This window comes from Aulostomus chinensis, chromosome 8 (genome assembly GCF_037954235.1).
Source record: "Aulostomus chinensis isolate RoL2024-O1b breed Wild chromosome 8, RoL_Achi_v1.0, whole genome shotgun sequence".
Taxonomy (NCBI): Eukaryota; Metazoa; Chordata; class Actinopteri; order Syngnathiformes; family Aulostomidae; genus Aulostomus; species Aulostomus chinensis.
In genome coordinates, this window is record NC_141327.1 from 8,595,302 (window position 1) to 8,618,822 (window position 23,521).

Genomic DNA, 23,521 nt, shown 5'->3' on the forward strand with positions numbered 1-23,521 from the left:
TGTACAGTTCTGTAATGGGGAGTTGGGGCTCTCCAATAAGCCGGCCAGACCACTTAATAATTTGGTTCAGTGAGTTTTTGTTTAGAAGTGACAAATTCCCAAACCAAGAGACCAGGGTGAAGGATAAAAAAGACTCGATAAAAGCACGATAAAACAGGGTCAGCATAGATCTATCAGTGTTAAAACAGGCCAGTCTCCGAAGTAAAAACAAGCGCTGATGTCCCTTTTTACACACAGCTTCACAGTTTAAGTTGAAAGTTAGTTTCGAGTCAATGATAGTCCCAAGGTATCTGTAACTCTCAACACATTCCAGAGGTTGACCCATAATGACGGTGGGATCATGGTTTACAGCCTATAGTCTAAAATCAATGATCATATATTTTGTTTTGGCTGTATTAAGCACCAAGAAGGAACGATCACACCAATCAATAAAATCTTTAAAAACAGGACCATGGCTGGATTCACTGTTTGACAACAGACTTACAATGACAGCATCATCTGCAAATTTCAAAATGTGCCTGTTTTCATAAGTACTTTTGCACATGTTTGTAAAAAAAAATTAAAAGTAAGGGGGAAAGAACATATCCTTGTGGTGAGCCAGTAGAAGAGCATAGCGACTCAGATAAAACTCCATTCACCTTGACTCTCTGAGTTCTCTCTGTTAAAAAGTCTAAAATCCAACCCACCAGGTTATTGCTTAGGTGAAAGTGCTCAATAAGCCTTGTGGCTAAAATGTGCGGTTGGATGGTGTTAAAAGCAGATGAAAAATCAATAAAAAATCAATAAAAGTGAGTCTAGCGTGGGTTTTCTTCCCCTCCAAGTGTTTAAATAAAAGATTTAAAAGGGTAAGTGTGGCATCTTCCACACTTCTATGGGCCCTATAAGCAAATTGCAGAGGGTCAATAGCATGTGCAGTCCTTTTTAAAAGCTCTGATTTAACCAGTCTTTCTAATGTCTTCATTAAAAGGGAGGTAAGAGCAACTGGTCTAAAATCATTCAGAGATATTGGTCTGCTAACTTTGGGAACAGGAATAATGGTGGCCTGTTTCCACAGCCTGGGCACCTTTTGCTGCCTCAGCGACATATTAAAAAGGTAACAAAAGATGGAGCTCAATTGATGTGCACATGACTTTAGTAAAATACCACTGATTCTATCAGGGCCAGGGCTTTTATTTACTTTGAGAGAGAGGAGAGACTTTTCCACTTCCCTCTGTTCTAGTATGAGGTGTTCATAATCATTTTTCAGCTTATACCTCAGGCTTTCGGTTTCCTTACCAAAGTCAAATTTGTCAAATCGCCCATAGAAACGATTAAGGGCACTGGCTAATTCACAGTTTGACCCAAAACCGTCCATGGAGAGATAGGTGCTCTTTGTCTGCTGTATGCCTGCCATTGTTTTCATTCCGGACCAGGCTGCAGAAGGGTACTGTGCTAGTTTGCTCTCTATTTTAGCCTTATACCTCTGTTTGGCCCGTAAAATTTCATTTCTCAGGTCTCTTTTAGCTGCATTTATTTCAGAAGGTTCCCCCTGGTTAAAAGACAGCCTCTTCTGCTGTAGATGAACCCTGACATCCTTCGACATCCAGGGTTTATTATTGGGGTACACCTTAATTGTTTTGGTGGGAATGATGATGCTCTCGCAGAAAGTCACATACGAACAGACTACATCAGTGAGTTCATTAATCTCTGTGCATGAGTCCTTAAACATCTCCCAATCAGTGCTGTCCAAGCAGCCTTGGAGACAAGCAGTTGAATCCTCAGACCAGATCTTGACCTCTTTGGTCTGAATTAGTAGTAGGGAGAAGGAGCACACATTTGTGGTCAGCAGAACCTAATGGGGGCAACCGAATTGATTTATATGCTCCCTTTATTGTACCATAGCAGAGGTCCAATGTCTTATCTCTCCTAGTTGTGCAAGTCACATATTGATAAAAGTTCTTTAAGGACTTCTTCAGTGACACATGATTAAAATGTCCCATTATGAAATTTGGTGCTTCAGGTGACATGGATTGTAATTTCTGAACTACATCAAATATGGTGCTAGTTGCAGTTGTCGGGTTTGCTTTGGGGGGAATATACACCGTTGTGATGAATATCTGGAGGAATTCCCGAGGCAGGTAGAATGGAGGGAGCGACACTGACAGGAGCTCTACGTCAGATGAGCAGAGACTCTGCAACTGCACCGTAAGGGAATTTAATGTACCTGCAGGAGAGGCGGATGATCAGGTCCACCACCCAGGGCATTCCCCGGCTGAGGGTCGACTGACTTACACCGGAACGGTCCGCTATCTCCCGCTGGAAGGCTTTTTTTGTGCCCGATGTATGTGCGGTGATCAAATAACGTCAGTTACCAAACACCACCACAGGGTGTCGCCAACGGACCAAAGTGCAGTTAACGCAAGTATCGGCTTTCTGCCAACTTTAACGGCACCTCCGGGGTTGACGTGAAACTGCGTAAGAATCGACAAACTTTTCGTGTTGATACATCTGAACGTCAGCGTCGATCCTGGCGTACGCAAGTTTTTCTTGCGTAAAACGCGTTGATACATGACAACCGAGTCTCATGTCAAAACGTAAAAAGGCTACGTTTGTCCACAGTGCAAAACGTATCAGTCCTACGATGAAGACCTAAAAATTGTGAGATATGTACGTTTTTTCCCCCTATTCTTTTCTATTGGAACGCTGGTAGGTCATGTGACTCTTTCATGCGGGCCTCTCAAAACAAAAACATGGCGGCCGCTGCTGTCATTTTTTGGAGGAGAGTGCCTTATTCCAAGATAATTTTGATTTAATAAAGCATTCTGATGACATTTCTAGCGAGAAATATGCATTTTGTTTTCATAATCTTCGCTCAGTTCTTGTGTATAATCTTTGGTTTGTTCGTTATTACGATGAATCTTTCACCTCTCGGAAGAGAGTCGTGACAGTGTCACGTTTCTGCTGTTGCTATGTTGGTTGCTAAGGACGCCATTACGGACGAGCGTCATTTCAAGATAGGTTTGATTTAAAAAAAAAAGCATTTTATGGACATTTCTGGCAAGAAATTTACATTTTATTTCCATAATATTCGCTGTTCAATAAAAATAATATGAAATGGATTTTAGTGCTCTAGGAATTACAAACATCTGCTTCCGGGGAAGTCGGCCCCCCGTTCTTCTGTGAGAAAATCCGGAAGTTATCTCGCACTCCAAGGAAAAAAAACAAATATTTTAATACTTTCTTTTGATTAATAAGACAATCAACAAATTCATTTAATTTCTGGATGTTTATTCTACCTACAAAGTACATTTGTAACCATTATAGATCTAACAATCAGCATGAAGAATATAAACAATGATTCAAACTAATGGGCGCGGTCTGGTGACGTTACATCCGTCACATAGGCTAACTCATGCCCTCAGAGGTGGCCTTTTAGTTCTACCATTTCACGCTATATTTACAGATTTATTATTGAGTGGAAAAAACCATACTGATGTCTGGGTTAATCAAGGATATAATTAAAGAAATCCAAACTATTTGGCAATTTAAATTTATCCTAACTGTTCTTCATATACTGTGCTGGTAATGTCATGTAATTTCTTTTCAAATGTAATTTTTTTTCGTTCCGATATGTGTATTTTTACTGCTCCAACAAAGCTGTTCCTCTTCTGGGGTAACTCAATCATTCAGGCAATCAATAACTGAATGTCTCTGATGCATGTACAGTGTGTACTGCATTACAACAGATGCAATTCTTATGGAGGACAGAACAACATAATAAAATTTCAACTTCCAAGGTTAAAAGAGAAAAAAAACTATTACCTTGTGAAACTGGGCAAAATCAGGGTCTGTGACTTCTGCACTCCAAGAGCCTTTTGGAGCAGAATTGAGGATCAAATCTGGGTTCTGGTATTTCTACTTGGGCAACATACACCAAACTTTACACACATAGTATTATGCCCCAAAACACAAGCCCCAAAGACAGCAGCAGGTTTTTTTTTTTTAATAATGCAGGTGCACTGTCATGTCAAAACGTGAAAAGGCTACGTTTGTCCACAGTGCAAAACGTATCAGTTCTACGATAAAGGCCTAAAAATTATGAAATGTGCACGTTTTTTCCCCCCACGAGACTGGGTTGTTGATCAAGTCTCATGTCAAAACGTAAAAATACTACGTTTGTCCACAGGTCAAAACGTATCAGTTCTGCGATGAAGGCCTAAAAATGTGAAATGTGTACGTTTTTTTCCCCCCCTATTCTTTTCTATTGGAGCGCTGGTAGGTCATGTGACTCTCTCATGCGGGCCTCTCAAAACAAAAAACATGGCGGCCGCTCCTGTCATTTTTCGGAGGAAAGTGCCTTATTCCAAGATAGTTTTAACTTGATAAAGCATTCTAATGACATTTCTAGCGGGAAATGTACATTTTATTTTCATAATATTTGCTCAGTTCTTGTGTATAATCTTTGGTTTGTTCGTTATTACGATGAATCTTTCACCTCTCGGTTTCGCTGTTGCTATGTTGGTTGCTTTGGACGCTATGGCGTCATTCCAAGTTTTTTGCAGTTGTTATGATTAAAACCACGGAAACCTAAATGGCGTTTATGTTATTGTATTTTGTCGTTACATTGCCTTGTTATCTGAGTTGATAATATATTTGTGGGATTGTTGACTAATACAAATAATATAAAACATATTGCCCCAGGAATTGCCATCAAAATATAAAACAGCTACGCTTGTTTGTTGTTGTTTGTGTGATTGTTGACTACAGCTGTTCAATAAAAATAATTCCATATATCCGCTTCCGTGGAAGTCGGCCCCCGTTCTTCTGTGAGAAAATCCGGAAGTTATCGCGCACTCCGAGGAAAAAAAACATATATTTTTAATACTTTATCTTTTGATTAATAAGACAATCTACAAATTCATCTAATTTCTGGATGTTTATTCTACCTACGAAGTACATTTGTAACCATTACATATCTAACAATCAGCATTAAGAATATAAACAATGATTCAAACTAATGGGCGCGGTCTGGTGACGTCACATCTGTCACATAGGCTAACTCATGCACTCAGAGGTGGCCTTTTAGTTCTACCATTTCACGCTATATTTACAGATTTATTATTGAGTGAAACAAACCACACTTATGTCTGGGTTAATCAAGGATATAATTAAAGAAATCCAAACTATCTGGCAAGTTAAATTTATCCTAACTGTTCTTCATATATTGTGCTGGTAATGTCATGTAATTTCTTTTCAAATGTAATTTTTTTTCATTCCGATATGTGTATTTTTACTGCTCCAACAAAGCTGTTCCTCTTCATGGGTAAATCAATCATTCAGGCAATCAATAACTGAATGTCTCTGATGCTGTACAGTAGGTATTGCAGTACAACAACACCTTGATCCTTCCTTTTCAAATGTTTTTATTGTGTTTCTCTTATCAGGTGTTCAAAATGATTACAATAAAAATAAATAATTCCACGGAATTGGATATATGGAATTATTTTTATTGAACAACTACAGTCAACAATCACACAAACAACAACAAACAAGCGTAGCTATTTTATATTTTGATGGTAATTCCTGGGCCAATATGTTTTATATTATTTGTATTAGTCAACAATCCCACAAATATATTATCAACTCAGATAACGACGCAATGTAACTACAAAATACAATAACATAATCGTCATTTAGGTTTCCACTGTTTTAATCATAACTGCAAAAAACTTGGAATGACGCCGTAGCGTCCATAGCAACCAACATAGCAACAGCAGAAACCGAGAGGTGAAAGATTCATCGTAATAACGAACAAACCAAAGATTATACACAAGAACTGAGCGAAGATTATGAAAACAAAATGAATATTTCTCGCTAGAAATGTCATCAGAATGCTTTATTAAATCAAAATTATCTTGGAATAAGGCACTTTCCTCCGAAAATGACAGGAGCGGCCGCCATGTTTTTTGATTTGAGAGGCCCGCATGAAAGAGTCACATGACCTACCAGCGCTCCAATAGAAAAGAATAGGGTAAAAAACGTACATATCTCACAATTTTTAGGCCTTCATCGTAGAACTGATACGTTTTGCACTGTCGACAAACGTAGCCATTTTACGTTTTGACATGAGACTGGGTTGCCAGAGAAGGTGCTTCAATTTTCTGCATTGCACTTTTACAGGCCAGGTAGAAATGAGTTGGTGAGGCTGCAAGTAATGTGCAACTGCATTACAGACACACTCAAATCACAGATTGACAATCCATTGAACACAAGCATTTGACTAGGTAGACACACGCTAGTTATTTGGCGCACAGCGAACCTGACAACCAGCCAGGTTATGCCTCCTACAGACTGTAACATCTCAGTAGTATTATAAATTTAGTGTAAGGCACACTGTGCAACATCAATCTAAAAAACTTGGGTAATACATTGTTACAACTCTTATGGATAGTTTGGAGATCCAGGGGAAATAAAGGATGCAACGTGCCATTGTTTTCTGGCATGAAAAACGTTTATTACATTGGACTAACATTAAGATGACAAATAGAGGTAGGGAACTTGAGGAAGGTTTCCAGGTGATGACAAACCACAAAAAGAACAAAATAATCACTTATCTTTCCACAAGTTGTGCTAACTTACCTGACTGAAATAATTTAAGTCTATCTGCCTACTCCAACCTACTTAGGTTAACGCAAAACACACACCACAGCTGGCACCCATAGGGCCTAGCGATAATTACACCAGCCTTTGGTTTCTGTAAAATGTGAAAATAAAACACGTGTACCTACTTCCCTGGTTAACACAAAGTTGCCTCACAGACCGAGTAGCTCAGTAAACAGAAATTGCTCTCGGCCTGAAAATAGGTTAATTGTGAGCTACAAAATGCAGAATAAAAACATAGCAGATTCTAAAAGTACAAAAGACGATAGCCCATATGGAAGTATAGGCAGATCATTGGCTAAAAGGGCACTGTCGCTTTTATCAGCAGGCACTAATGCTGGGAAGTCCCTCATAGACTGCTGAGATCTGTGGCTGAGAAAAGATGGATTCAGGAGAAGATGAAGTGGGATGGCAGGAAAACATGGAGGCGATGACCGAAGGGGATCTTGCAGGAGCAACTAGCAACTGAAAGAACTGTTAGCGAGTGGTCATGTCAGCAACAGAAAACATACTGCCAGTGCAGGACCATAACAGACATCAACGCAGACTTCCTGAATTTATGGCAGTGACGGAAGTCAATTAGACATTATCAGCAGCATTTCTTGCCATATTCCTACTGTTTTTTTTGTGAATCGAGGTTGTAGCAGTGGTCACGATGAGATAGTTATACATTTCTAACACTGCCAGACGTTCGCCCCAGGTTACATCCTGTTGGAAGACCGTGATAATGGCCATCTTTGAACCTCTCTCACAATACAATGTAGAGCCACTCCCAGACATATCGCCATCTTTAGTCATTTTTAATCTGAGATGGTGTAAATCAGGGGTCACTAACCTTTCTGGAACTGAGAGCTACTTCCTGGGGACTGAGTCATACGTAGGGCTACCAATTTGAAAGGCTCTCCTGAAATAACACATTTGCTCAGTTTGCCTTGAGTTATACATTATTAATAATGATTAATGACACTCATCTATGTGAAGACACTGGTCACGTTAATGATTTGTCACAAAAATGATCAACAATGACAAAAGGTGGGAAACATATCAATATTCAGCACTTTATTAATCTCAGTAATTGTTACATTTTCAGATGATCACCTACTTCACTACACATAACGAGGCTTCGGTTGCTTTTTGTGACTTTTTCGCCGGCCTCATGAAAAAAGACTGTTGCTTACCCAAAGCTGCCTTCAGCTCACCGGCTTTTTCTGCCTGTAGTGCGCTTCCCGGTGGGTAGTTAGCATGGTAGCTTTTATGACAAGTAGTGAAGTGTCTCTCCACGTTGTGCCGCTTTGACGTCGCCACACTCGCCCCGCAAATGAGAAACATGCAGGTTTCTTTCACAGTTGTGAAAAAGAACTCCTCCTCTTCCTGTTCGTTGTGAAAGTGGTACGTTTTCTCTCTTTTTTCTGCCATGTTTTTGGGGTAAGAAACACCATCCAGCGTCTATCCGTGCTGCGCCCGCTAGCTTACTCTCCACTAGCACTGGTTTTGTCACGCGCTCAATCCTGACTTTTGAACTAGAGCAGGTTCACCTAAACTGATCTAGAGTTCACGTATAATGAACATATTTTTAAGATATTGTCATTTTTAAATCTATATAAATGCAAGTGTGATTAAAAAAAGAATAGCGACAAAATAAAATAAAATTTTAGACGCAGCTCACGAGTGAGTTGTGCTATTTTTAGAAGAGGCCTGCGGGCGACTCATGTGGTCCTTGGGGGCGACCTGGTGCTTGCGGGCACCGTGTTGGTGACCCCTGGTGTAAATATTGCACAGTGTATGGCTTTAGAGACAGTTAGACCTGCTGGTTGACCTCCAAACCTCACAACTAGGAGACACTCTCGGACCAGCAGCATGCCCACCAATATAACACCTGCCACACATCCATACTGCTTATCCATAAAGGGTCGTGGGGGGGCTGGAGCCTATCCCAGTTGACATTGGGCAAGAGGCAGGATACACACTGGAGGGGTTGCCAGTCTGTCACAGAGCAATAAGGAGCAATTACGTGCTCAGTATCATGGTCAGCAAAAATAGGTTGGTTGTAGCATTTAAACAATGGTCAATTGGTACTAAAGGGCCATAACTGTGCCAAGAGAAATTCCCCACCACTGCTGCCAGAGGCAGCAGACCTGAAAAGGCTCAAGCTGCTACCCTTAGTATCAGTCTTAGTATTTGCACAAGTAGTATTTATATCAGTATTCTCAATAATGGACTCGCATTAATATCAGCATTGTGTTTGCTAACACATAGTTGCTCATATAATGCTGAAATTGATTGCTTGAATCACCTGTAATTATTATTGGTAGCTAGTTGTTGTTATTGTTGGTGGCACCTGGTGTAGTCCTCTTCTGCCATCTGCTTCAGTGTCCGACAATGGGTATTCTCCATCACTTGATTGTAACGAGTGGGTTTTTGAGTTACTTTTGCCTTTTTTCATCTTAAATGTGTCTGCTCATTGTCCTCTGGCATCTAACAAGGCATTTTCACCCACACACTGGAAATTTGTCTTTTTCAGACCATTCTCCTTTCACTGTCAACCCTCATGATGCTTGACAATCCAAGTAGATGAGCAGTTTCTGAAATACGCAGACCAACCCATCTGGCACCAACAACCATGCCATGTTCAAAGTCACTTAAATCCCCTTTCTTTCCCATTCTGTTGCTCAGTTTGAACTTTGGCAAGTCACCTTGACCACGTTTACAAGCCTAAATGCATTTAGTTGCATCTAATGTTTTAGTTGCATGTGATGGCCGATTGGCTATTTATGTTAACTAGCAAATGAACAGGTGAGTGTGTATAACTGAGTTTCCATTTTTGGCTTAATTAAACTAATTTAAATAATTTTACATTATTCCTTCATTTACAAACACATTTACATACAGATAGTGGAGGCTGCTAACTTTTTGCTTAAGGACACTTTCACATGGTCAATGATGGAGCAAGTGATCAAGCCAGTAGTCTTATGACTACAGTACATGGCCCTAGATTGAGATACCAAAGTAGAACACTTTTTCCTCTCCTGTAATCCTCTGTTTTTGTTTAAAATATTAAAAAAAAAATTCAAATTGTTGTTCACACATAGATGTGCTCATGTTCAGTAAAAAGAAGTAAGTGAAAACCTGTTAAGATTCTCACACTAAAACAGTTGTTAGCATCAGATTCTGTACTACTAAAAACCAAAACTTCTGATGGTTGTATATGTGCCGCATGTATGTATTTTATTTATGTCAATAAAAAGGGAAAAAAACAACTTATTTCAAATGCTCAGAGTTAATTGTCTGTGTCATTTATTATATATTTTTAGCTTCAGCTGTGCAGCCTGTCAGTCAATGGAACAGTCTGTATATAAATCCATCTCAAGAAAGAGGCAGGATATGGCCTCGAGCACACTGATATCATTAGGACTCCAGTAGCCATGAAACTGCAGAGTGTAAACAGGGAAAGAAGCAAGGCAACACAGACTTCAGGCGGTAACAGTTTGTTCTTTTCTCTTGTTTTGGTTTAAGGACTAAACATACACAAATGGCTTGATAAACTGTCAGAATATGATGAAGTGAATGTCACATGTGATTGCAGAAACAAATAGTGAAAAACTAAACATTAAGCAGTTCAAGTAGTAGAACTAGAAAACACATGTAAAGACGAGTGGAGAGTGGAGGAGGGATCAAGAAAGAATTTATTTCTGAACCAATAACAGATTAGAGGTCAAAACATGATTTACACCAAGCTCCAGGAATTGCACCCTCACCCCTATAGACAGTGAAGGAGAGATTTTTGTTTCAAATATGAGAATTAGTTCATACAGGTAACAATATCCTTGCAACCCTTAATAGATAAGTGGTATAGAACAATGGATGGATGGAAAGTCAGTGTTGCGGGAAAACACAAACTGCTTTCACCATGAACTTTGACCTCACACAATATACTGTACCTCCTGTCGTCACTCCATTTAGCTGCATTTCTGCTGAAGGTTACTATTTTGCACGGTGGTGCAGTGGTTAGCACTGTTGCCTCACAGCAAGAAGGTTCCGGGTTTGAGTCCCGGCTCGGGCACGGGATCTTTCTGTGTGGAGTTTGCATGTTCTCCCTGTGCCTGCGTGGGTTCTCTCTGGGTACTCTGGCTTCTTCCCATCGTCCATAGACATGCAATTGGGGACGAGGCTGATTGGATACTCTAAATTGACTGTAGGTATGAATGTGAGTGTGAATAGTTGTTTGTCTATCTATGCTGGCCCTGCGATGGACTGGCGACCTGTCCAGGGTGTAACCTGCCTCTTGCCCATAGCCGCTGTGATAGGCTCCACTCCCCCACCCCCCGCAACCCTTAACAGGAATAAGCAGAAGAAAATGGAAAATGGAAAATGGAAAATGGATGGATGGTTACTATTTTGTCAGCTGGTTTGTTTTAGTTTGTGATGCAATCCTTTAACATAGTTGACAGAGCTTGATGTTTGACTTCAAGCACGTTTCATGAAAGGTTGAGTGTACTGGAACAAAACTCTCTGGCGCCACTCAGTGGTTGACTACGATAGTGCCAGAACATTACAATGAAAGAAAAATAAGCATATTGTACCGCAAATGATACAATTTGAAACAACTTGATAACTTTAACTAAATATAGAAATTGTATTTCTTCATTTCTCAGAGACAAAAACACATATTGGAGACACAGATATACAGAAGGAAAGAGGGGCAGAGATAAAGAGGGACAGAAACAGCAGGAGACTGTTGGATAGACAGGGATGTGAGCAGGTGGTGCTACAGTGGCAGCTTGAACCTCTTTCAGTCTGTAGCATCCTTGGGCAGCACCTGGGATCTAAGATGTGGGGGGCCTGAACGCTCCAGAGAATAAGATGAGTTAGTAACACATATGAGTATGATTTAGGGCAGAGACAACAGAGAAGAGGAAGAGAGAGAAGCCCAGCGCACCATGACACATATCATTGGATGGAATATGAATCATGGAGGATCAGAATCAGAAAAACAATTAGTTGAGAAAATGAATAAGATTTCTCTTATTCAAGAGGAGAAAAAACTATTTCAAATAACATATTCATAGTCTGAGTTAAACATCAACTTTTAGTTTATTCAAACTGTTAAAAAAAATCCACCTCCTAAAACTATTATATTCATTCTGATAATTACACGAATAGAATGTGTCTTCCCTATCAACCTGCAAAGCTGGACTTTAAATCAACTTTATGAATCATAGCTACCCTATGAAATAGCATGATATTCTAAAATACAAACATCTCATAACATAAAGCTATATGAATAAAAAGCTATATGAAAGCTTACACTTCAGAAAAAATGTTTTAATTTGCTTGTCACTTAAATATCTAGTATAAACCCCTTAAAAATTCTAAATGACTAAATATTGACATCCACTGTCTTCAGCAATGACTTGAGAAAGTCATTATAATTGTGCCACAATGATGATATGATAGTATACAGTCTTTATTAGCCCACACTCAATACTAATGATATACAGTAAGTGCTCTGATTGCGATTGAAGTGAAAAATATTTAAATTCGATTTCAGAATAGAAATACTCAAATAACAATGAGCATTTAGGAATTTGACAATTTAAAAAAACATTTTAAACAAATACATAGAACAGTTGGCTGATTCCATACACTGCAGCTGCCAGACCTTTGTCACCAACTCTTACAAACCACTGTAGTGCACAGCAACAAGCTTTTTGAAGCCTTCCAGTGTGGATTCAGAGAACACCATAGCACTGGAACAGCACAGGTCAGAGTCTCTAATGATCTTGTTATAGCTTCAGATAGAGGTCTTGTCTCTGTACTTGTCCTTTTGGACCTCAGTGCTGCATTTGACACCATGGCAGATGACACAAGCCAGTTTACTAATCTGCAAGATTGCCTGAAAAACAATAAATCCTGAATGTCCTCTAACTTCTTACTACTAAATTTAGATAAAACTGAGGTCATCGTGTTTGGACCTAAACACCTCAGGGACACGCTCCCTAATCGGATGGCATCACCCTGACCTTGAGTACAACTGCAAGGAACCTTGGAGTCATTTTTGACCAGGACCTTTCCTTCAGCTCCCACATAAAGCACTAGGACCGCCATCTTCCACCTGCGCAGTATCACTAAGATTAGGAATATCCTTTCCCAGAGTGATGCTGAGAAACTGGTGCATGCATTTATCACTTCTAGGCTGGACTACTGCAACTCTCTCCTGTCAGGATGTCCTAAATACTCTCTAAAGAGTCTCCAGCTAATCCAGAACGCTGCAGCGACGGTTTTGATGGGAGTTAAGAGGAGAGAACACATCTCTCCCATTTTAACTTCTCTCCACTGGCTTCCTGTAGGATCTAGAATCGACTTCAAAATCCTTCTGCTGACTTATAAGGCTCTCAATGATAAAGCCCCATCCTATTTGAAAGAACTCATTAGTCCCTACTGTCCTACCAGAGCACTCCGCTCCCAGAATGCAGGTCTTTTAGTGACTCTCAGTATCTCTAAAAACAGACTGGGAGGTAGAGCCTTTAGTTACCGGGCTCCTTTACTGTGGAACCAGCCCTCTCCATGGGTCAGAGAGGCAGACACTCTGACTACTTTTAAGTCTAGGCTTAAGACTTTCCTTTATGACAGAGCTTTCAGTAAGGACTGGTTCAGGTAGTTCTGAACCATTCATAGCTATGCTGCTATAGGCTTAGACTGCTGGGGGACACATCAGGTTACATGAAGCCCTCTCCTCTTCTCTCCTCTCCCCTCCTCCTCCCCACATAGTTTGGAACTGTCATTACCATTACTTGTTGTACTTTGTAGTCTGGCCTTGGTGTCTCGCAGCCTCTCTGTGTTTCCACAGATCCACCGGAGCTCCATCTCTCTCCTCCAACTGCGGCCTGCATTGCCCTCCCACCCCCCTTTTTTATCCCCTGCTTTTACACCGGCCCGCGCTTCCCTTCCATGAACCAGTATGCCATCCAGTCCCCCATCAAGCTGGCTAGCTCTCCCTGCCTCCCCTACCAGAAGCTTCCTTCTTCAACTGTTATTAACATTTCCATGTTTCCCACATTTTGTATTGTAAACTGTTTTCTTGTCTGTAACAACATCTACTGCACGTCTGTCCGTCCTGGGTGAGGGATCCCTCCTCTGTTGCTCACCCTGAGGTTTCTCAGATTTTTCCCTGTTAAAAGGGTTTTCTATGGAGTTTTTCCTCAGTCGATGTGAGGGTCTAAGGGCAGAGGATGTTGTTATGATGCCATGTAAAGCCCTTTGAAACAAACTGTTTGTGAAAACGGGCTCTACAAATAAAATTGCCTTGCCTTGCCTTGCCTTAAAACTGGACCCAGTGATGGTGAATTCAAAGAAGGGTCATCAACCAAGAGTATTTTCAAATTTAACTTAATCAGGCTTTTGACTTGAAATACAATTAACAATTTGATGATACACTCATAGCTCGAGGTAGTTCTGGTGGATTTCACATCACTGAGTGAGTATTCACATTTCACAATACTTCACGCACTGTACATTTATCATTTTCCACACTTCCACTCATTCACAGTATCAAAGAGAATACACTATATTCCACTGGATTTACCAGGACTCAACGTCAAACTACTTGTGTTATATATTATAGTGATCATATACAGTACCTCTTTTTAGTCCCAGCCTTGACCATCAATAGTAGTATGACAGTCCTGGTGAGACCAGAGGCTTTATTTTACAATGGTAGACATCCATCTTCATTCTTCTAAAATTCAGTTAGCTTATGAGATAATACAGAAAGGTTTGCAAAATGTATTTGGCAGCCACCGATTCTGCAAGTCGCCCAACTTAAAAAGATGAGAGATCTGGAATGTTCATCATCGGTACACTTCAACTGCGAGAGACTGAACGTAGACAAAAAAATCCAGGAATTGTATGATTTTCAAAGAATTAATTTGTATAATGTGCAGAAAATAAGTATTTGATCAATATCAAAGGTTCACCTCAATACTTTGTAATGTTACTGGTTGGCAATGACAGAGGTCAAACATTTCCTGTAGGTCTTCACCACGTTTGCACACACTGTAGCTGGGGTTTTGGCCCATTCTTCCATGCAGATCTTCTCAAGAGCTGTAATGTTTTGGGGCTGTTGCTGGGCAACACAGACTTTCAACTCCCTCTTAAGATTCTCTGTTAGATTGAGGTCCAGAGACTGGCTAGGCCACGCCAGCACCTTGAAATGCTTTTTACGTAGCCACTCCTTCGTTGCACAGGCGGTGTGTTTGGGATCATGGTCCACGAAGATCCAGCCACGTTTCATCCTCAGTGCTCTCACTGATGGAAGGTGTTTGCCCAAAATCTCACAATACATGGCCCCATTCATCCTTTCCTTAATACAGATCAGTCTTCCTTTCCCCTTTGCAGAAAAGCAGCCCCAAAGCATAATGTTTCCATCCCCATGCTTCACAGTGGGTATGGTGTTCTTGGGATGAACTCAGCATTCTTCCCCTCCAAACATGGTGAATGGCATTTATACAAAAGAATTCCATTTTGGTCTCACCTGACCACATGACATTCTCCCAATCCTCCTCTGGATCATCCAGATGGTCTCTGGCGAACTTTAGATGGGCCTGGACATGTGCTGGCTTAAGCAGAGGGGCCTTTCAAGCACTGCAGGCTTTTTATCCATGACGATGTAGTGTGTTACTAATAGTAACCTTTGTTAGTGTGGTCCCGGCTCTCTTCAGGTCATTGGCCAGTTCCCCTCATGTAGTTCTGGGCTGTTTCCTCATCGTTCTCAAGGTAATTTGTACCCCACAAGGTGAGCTCTTGCATGGAGCCCAAGCTGATTGCCTATTGTAAATTGGCTCGTGCCAGTCTTGTGCAAGTGTACAATCTTGTCTCTGGTGTCCTTCGACAGCTCTTTGGTCTTAGCTATGGTGGAGAGGTTGCAGTCTGACTGTTTAAGGGTGTGGACAGGTGTCTTTAATACAGATAACAAGTTCAAACAGGTGCCATTAATACTGGTAATGAGTGGAGGATAGATTAGCTACTAAATTAAGAAGTAACAGGTCTGTGAGGGTCAGAATTCTTGCTTGTTTGTAGGTGCTAAAATACTTATTTTCTGCACCATTATACAAATAAATTCTTTGAAAATTTTCAAAGCAATTTCCTGGATGTTTCTTTTTTTATATACTGTCCATCACAGTTCAAGTGTACCTACAGTGAACATTACATTTCTCGAAGTCCTAATTTCTTGTGTGCATGTCTTACTTTTATACACATGGTCATTACGTTCTATAAACATTGGAAAGACTAACTTGTGATGCTTTTCACTGACCACACTGAGGGTTCTCAAACTGCTTGCATCTGCTGCACTGTGCCAGTCTTTCCTCTAGATGTAGTAACCTCTCGAATCCAGGACAGATGTTCCTTGATTGGCATGGTAGCTCCTGGCTTGAGTTCCAGGGCTGGAGGAGACATTGAGATTTCTCCCATGCTTCCTCCAGTGCTGGCGCAGGACAAAGTCATAGTTGGCTGTGGTACACATGGCATAAAATACATTGAGCTCTAAAGCAGAAAGATGAGTGAGAAATGAAATACCGCCTCTTATTTTTTGATTTACCGTATTTTCCACACTATAAGCATCCACTAGATGGAGCTGCGCTAAAGGGAATGTCAACAAAATAGTCAGATAAGTCAGTCAAACTTTATTAATAGAATACAAACCAACGTTCTGACAACTCTGTTCACTCCCAAAACAAGTTAGTGCATTCACAATACGGTACCATACGTACCGGTAGCTGCGTGACTGATAGCCTTGAGTTTGAACTCTGCGTCATAAGCGTGTCTCTTGAAAGGTGCCATTTTGGGGTCTTCATACACACACAAGTGGTGTGGGACTGAAATTCCCCTCTACCGTTTTTACCGCTGTTACTTCAGCGATGCCCCCTGACTGAAAATTAAAGGCTTTTGGGTGCGCCTTACTGTGTGGAAATACGGTATCCATTGTTCCAATTATTTTCACTTTGCTATGTTACAGTCAGTGATACATTTCTCTGGGATAAGTAGGACAGGTTGACAGAATGTTTACCTTTTCCGTTGTGGAGTATCTAGGAAAGACTGAAGTCATTATGGCTGACGTCCTTAAGGTTGTGTTTGTTAAGTGCCCTCTGAATCACCTGATGCGTATGATCTTGACTGGTAAACTGGAGTAAACAGTTTCAAAATTAAGTAAATGCTCAAAGGCTGCATTCAACCTTTTAAATGTGACAGTTATTTCAAATCATTTAATGACATTTAAAGAGAATTGCTGGTGGATATTCCCACAAAACATAGTCACTTATTTATCAAAAGAATAAATTGAAAACTGATGGATTATCATTCAGATTTTATTCAAAATTTGTTTACTTTTTAAAAGAGTGTGTTTTCAGAATTCAGAATAGAATTCAAAATTCTTCTTCTAACATACAAAAGCTCTCAACAATCAGGCTACAATTATCCAGCTAGAACCCTTTACTCCCAGGATGCAGATTTTCTTGTGGTTTCTTGAGTCTCTAAAAGTAGAATGGGAGCCAGAGCCTTCAGCTATCAGGCTCCCCTCCTGTGGAACCGTCTCCCACTTTCAGTCTGGGACACCCTCTCTACATTTAAGAGCATGCATAAGACCTTCCTTCTTGATACAGCTTGTAGTTAAGGCTGGCGTAGGCTAGCCCTTAGATATGCTGCTATAGGCATATCTAAGAAATAGAATTCATATAAGAAAAAGGGTGGTTTATCTGAAAAATGTATTGTTATCAACACAGGGCGCGTTCACTACACTGTGTGTGTTCAGGGACGAGGGAAGTCTTACGTGTACACGTTTAGAGAATGCGAACACACACTTGAGTATGAAGTTTCTGTGTGTGTGCCGAACTGTGATAATAAAACAAGTATATTTTGCTCTTTGCAGGTAAGAAGGGAGAGTTACAACTGTGTAATGGATGGGTGGATATGTTATGTCATAGTTTAGGATCCCGGTTGGGTTTTATGTGGAATTGTTTATGAACGTTACTTGGTCGATACTGAAAACGGCTAGCTAGTAGTTAGCACTAGTTGCCTAGTTACCTTCAGCAAGCGTGAGGCGGGAGAATATAACTATGAGCCGGTCTAAAGAGCCCGGACTGCACGTGTCTAGTTCATCGATAAATAAATAAATAAATAGGTTAAAATAGATACATGATTAATTTGACAATGTTTATACATGACTGGCTTACTGTGTATTTGATAAACCAGTTGATATTGAATGTACATGATGAGACAGGTCTGGAATAATGATACAACAGTCACATGATTTATTGATGAGATGTTGGTGCAGATGTTCGTGATTTTTCTGTGTTAGAATATTGAATACATTTAGCGAATGAGAACACACACTTGAATGTGAAATTTCTATGTGAGTGGCGAACTGTGATAATAAAGCGCGTATATTTTGCTCTTTGCAGAACCAAAATAAAAGACTTTCAAATTAAATGTGTAGTGGAGGGCAGCTTCATGCTGCACCATGCTACATATTTTGGTAGCAGAGGATGGTTGATTCAGCCCACGGCTCAGTTGCATTGTGGGCGGCATGGCTCAGGGATGGAGTGGCCGTCTAGCAACCAAAGGGTCGCTGGTTCGATCCTCGACCCCGGTGACCGTGTCCTTGAGCAAGATACTGAACCCATAATTGCTCCTGATGAGTAGGTTGGCGCCTTGCATGGTAGCCTCCACCATCAGTGTGTGAATGTGTGTGTGAACGGGTGAATGAGATGACACTGTAAAGCGCTTTGAGTACCGCTAAGGTAGAAAAGCGCTATATAAAATTGAGTCCATTTACCATTTGCATAGAAACATAGACAGACAGAGCAGAGGAAGACCATGGAGGAAGAAAGGGACAAAGTAAGAAGGATACTGCTGACGCTGGAGGAGAAGGAGCTCATTTCCCTGTGTAAGCATCTAAAGTGTAGCACACCTGTTGGGGGGTTTGCCAGCAAAACAAGATGCACCCTAATCAGGTTGGTGGAGACAACTTCAGATGAAATCGAGGAGGGTGAAGAGTCCGAGTTGTATCAGCAGTATCTGCAGTATGTACTGTTCTACCTGGTCTCTCTGAAGTCGGCACTGGAGGAAAGGCAAGGCAAGGCAAGGCAATTTTATTTGTATAGCTCGTTTTCACAAACAGTTTGTCTCAAAGGGCTTTACATGGCATCAGAGGAGGGATCCCTCACCCAGGACGGACAGACATGCAGTAGATGTTGTTACAGACAAGAAAACAGTTTACAATACAAAATGTGGGAAACATGGAAATGTTAATAACAGTTGAAGAAGGAAGCTTCTGGTAGGGGAGGCAGGGAGAGCAAGCCAGTTTAATGAGGGACTGGATGGCAGACTGGCTTATGGGAGGGGAGCGCAGGCCGGCGAAACAGCAGGGAAATAAGGGGGGGGGGGTCAGGGGGGCAATGCAGGCAGCAGTTGGTGCAGACAGATGGAGCTCCAGTGGATCTGTGGAAACACAGAGAGACTGCAAGATACCAAGGCCAAACTACAAAGTGCAACAAGTAATGGCAATGACAGATCCAAAATGTGCGGAGAGGAGAGGAGGGGAGGGGAGAGGAGAGGAGAGGGCTCCATGTAACCTGATGTGTCCCCCAGCAGTCAAAGCCTATAGCAGCATAGCTATGAATGGTTCAGAGCTACCTGAACCAGTCCTTACTGAAAGCTCTGTCATAAAGGAAAGTCTTAAGCCTAGACTTAAAAGTAGTCAGAGTGTCTGCCTCTCTGACCCATGGAGAGAGCTGGTTCCACAGTAGAGGAGCCCGGTAACTAAAGGCTCTACCTCCCAGTCTGTTTTTAGAGATACTGAGAGTCACTAAAAGACCTGCATTCTGGGAGCGGAGTGCCCTGGTAGGACAGTAGGGACTAATGAGTTCTTTCAAATAGGATGGGGCTTTATCATTGAGAGTCTTATGAGTCAGCAGAAGGATTTTGAAGTCGATTCTAGATCCTACAGGAAGCCAGTGGAGAGAAGTTAAAATGGGAGAGATGTGTTCTCTCCTCTTAACTCCCATCAAAACCCTTGCTGCAGTGTTCTGGATTAGCTGGAGACTCTTTAGAGAGTATTTAGGACATCCTGACAGCAGAGAGTTGCAGTGGTCCAGCCTAGAAGTGATAAATGCATGCACCAGTTTCTCAGCATCACTCTGGGAAAGGATATTCCTAATCTTGGCGATACTTCGCAGATGGAAGAAGGCGGTTCTAGTCACATGCTTTATGTGGGAGCTGAAGGAAAGGTCCTGGTCAAAAATGACTCCCAGGTTCCTTGCAGTTGTACTCAAGGTCATGATGCCACCTAGAGTAGCAATCCGATTAGGGAGCGTGTCCCTGAGGTGTTTAGGTCCAAACACGATGACCTCAGTTTTATCTGAATTTAGTGGTAAGAAGTTAGAAGACATCCAGGATTTACTGTTCCAGGCAATTTTGCAGATTAGTAAACTGGCTTGTGTCATCTGCCATGGTGTCAAATGCAGCACTGAGGTCCAAAAGGACAAGTACAGAGACAAGACCTCTGTCTGAAGCTATAAGAAGATCATTAGAGACTCTGACCAGTGCTGTTCCAGTGCTATGGTGTTCTCTGAATCCACACTGGAAGGCTTCAAAAAGCTTGTTGCTGTGCACTACAGTGGTTTGTAAGAGTTGGTGACAAAGGTCTGGCAGCTGCAGTGTATGGAATCAGCCAACTATTCTATGTATTTGTTTAAAATGTTTTTTTAAATTGTCAAATTCCTAAATGCTCATTGTTATTTGAGTATTTCTATTCTGAAATCGAATTTAAATATTTTTCACTTCAATCGCAATCAGAGCACTTACTGTATATTATTAGTATTGAGTGTGGGCTAATAAAGACTGTATACTATCATATCATCATTATGGCACAATTATAATGACTTTCTCAAGAATTTAGTAGTAAGAAGTTCAAAGATGTCCAAGATTTACTGTTTTTCAGGCAATCTCGCAGATTAGTAAACTGGTTTGTGTCATCTGGCTCCATCGACATGTTAGTTGCGTGTCATCCGCATAACAGTGAAAGTTGATTGAGTGCTTCCGGATTATGTCACCTAATGGGAGCATGTAAAGAGTGAAGAGAATTGGTCCTAAAATTGAACCTTGTGGTACACCATATGCAACTCTGCTCTACTCCGAATGGTCATTATTAACATTAACAAACTGAAACCTGTCAGATAAGTATGACTTAAACCATTTCAGGGCAGGTCCTTTAATCCCAATTTCATGGTCTAGTCTCTGTAGCAGGATGCTGTAGTCGATGGTGTCAAATGCAGCACTGAGGTCCAAAAGTACAAGTACAGAGACGAGACCTCTGTCTGAAGCTATAAGAAGATCATTAGAGACTTTGACCAGTGCTGTTTCAGTGCTATGGTGTTCTCTGAATCCAGATTGGAAGGCTTCAAAGAGCTCGTTGCTGTGCAGATGTTCATGTAACTGCTCCAGAACAACCTTCTCACGGATCTTGGCGACGTAGGGGAGGTTGGATATAGGCCTATAGTTGGCTAATACATCTGGGTCAAGAGAAGGTTTTTTAAGTAAGGGTTAATGACAGCCACCTTAAAGGCCTGTGGCACGTAACCTGTGACTAAGGAAAGATTAATTTGGTTCAATATAGAAGTGTTGACTAGGGGGAAGGCGTCCTTAAGTAGTCTTGTCAGGATGGGATCCAGCAGACAAGTGGCTGACTTGGAGGAAGTAATTGCAAAAGTTAAGTCTGACAGGTCGATGGGGGAGAAACTGTCCAAGTTAGCACCAAGTCTGGGAGGTGCTTCTATGGGAACTGTAATCTGTGCTCCATTACTGGCAATCTTTGTTCTGATATTCACAATCTTTTCAGTAAAGAAAGATATGAAGTCGTTACTGCTGAGAGATGGGGGGGATGCATGGCTCGACAGCACTATGGTTCTTGGTTAGCCTGGCCACAGTGTACACGAAGCAAGGAAAGACTCATCAAGTTATTGCAAAGAGACAAACTGTCCATTTTATCCATGTTGGTGCAGATGTCCATCATTTTTCTGTGTTAAAATTTCGAATACGTTTAGAGAATGAGAACACACACCTGAGTGTGAAGTTTCTGTGTGTGTGGTGAACATACATATAAAACACATACATTTTGCTCATTGCGAAACCAAAGTAAAAGACTTTCAAATTAAATGTGCAGTGGAGGGCAGCTTTACTCTGCACCACGCTACATGAGTCTTTATCTGGTGACACAGAATTTTTTTTTTTTTTTGAGGTTGACCACTCTCCAAACTTTCATCCCCCATACTGCAAGACTGCACGTTTTTCCAACGTCCAATTTTCAAATCTTTCCATCTGGGTACCTGACAGTCATGCTCCTCAATTTATTCACCATGGTCATGAACAGATAACTGAAACCATGTCTCACATCTTAAATGGTTGTTATGCATACAAAGGGATTCACATTATTTAGGCATGATAGACAACTGGAATTGATTTCAGATGATATCAATTCCAGTTTTGGGCCTTCTACATCCCTGTGCAGTCATTGTACTGTGAAGCTAGGCATGTTCAATCTGTGTTGTGACAATTAAGATGTCTTCACTAACATCCCTGTTAATATCCCTGATGACACTGTTGTCAGTGAAGATCGTAGATATGTTTTCATTCTAGCAGTTGGCTGTGCTTTTGACCACAGAATATGAAAGGCCTTTCTAAACAAGATGGCGAAGTATCAACAGCAGACGATATCCCAATTAGGCTACAAGAGTTCACTACTAGTTTTCGTATTTGGCAGCCTGTAGCGTGTTCATAAGTTTATTGTTACCGGGCTTCAGATGGCTGGTCCCTCCTAGAGTTCTAGGTTCAAAGTTTTATCTTGATCACTTGCTAATTGGAAATAACAGTTCCCAATTCTGCTTGTTAGAATATTTCAGCTTGTAGAGTCCAGCAGATATAATACTACACAAAAAAACAGATGCAAAAGTGATGCTGAAGTGACTTTAGTCAATCAATAAATCAAATCAAATCAAATAATCAATAAATCATGCTCTTAGAATGCTATACCACATAAACCAAGAGACAACAAAAAAAATCATCAGAAGCAAGTTCATAAATTTGAGCTTGCAAATGTGACACGGCTGAAATGCTGCTGGTGAAAAATGTAGCTGCGTGAAGAATGGACATGATAGGCATTGCAGCCAGAATGAGAAGCACCTGTGTAAATTCGGGTTTACAGCCACAGTTTAGAAATTAGTGTTAGCTAGTAATGTTAATTCCAACATCAGGAGGTGGTAGGGCTTTACATTTCTTCTGTCATTACCTACTTGCATAATCTTTATTTCTATTCTCTATATTCTCTATTATCAGTTGCAGAAGTCCTACAAACATTGACGACATCGCATTCAAAGCCTAATCCTATGGTGTATAAATTTGTGTTGAAGGAGCTGAAAGTATACCATGTCTGATTGGATGTTATGATGTTTGGACATTTTTCCACTCAGGACGTCCATTACGTCCTTGTAGTAGATAGTTAATCTTACATTAAAATGATTCATAAATCAAAATGAAATCAAGAACAAGGAACCAAAATGAGCCTCCCAAATGCTTGTTATCAAACCTGTGGCCCTGAATTTGCTGTAACTTGTAAAATATTCTAACCAAATGAAAACTGAAAGTCTTGATAAAATTTAGATTGCGATTCTGTTATGGAAAAAAAAAGAGGATATTTTTCCAAATCGCCCAGCCCTACCACTCAACATGATGGGGGCCCCTCTTTTTCTACCTATGAAGTAGATATCATTACCTTTGCTTTACAGTATTATTTTGTTTGTCATCCTGCAACTGTAATCATCAATAGCCACTCTGC

General features: G+C 40.8%; 1 protein-coding gene across 1 annotated transcript in view; it reads right to left on the reverse strand.

The window, feature by feature from the left end:
• Positions 1–18,464: 18,464 nt before the first annotated feature.
• Positions 18,465–23,521, reverse strand: part of rgl3a (ral guanine nucleotide dissociation stimulator-like 3a) — a 34,004-nt gene continuing 28,947 nt past the window's right edge. Inside the window, 1 exon segment of the mRNA XM_086210010.1 lies at positions 18,465–18,750. Coding sequence (XP_086066136.1) covers positions 18,661–18,750 — 90 coding nt within the window. The 3' untranslated portion in view covers positions 18,465–18,660.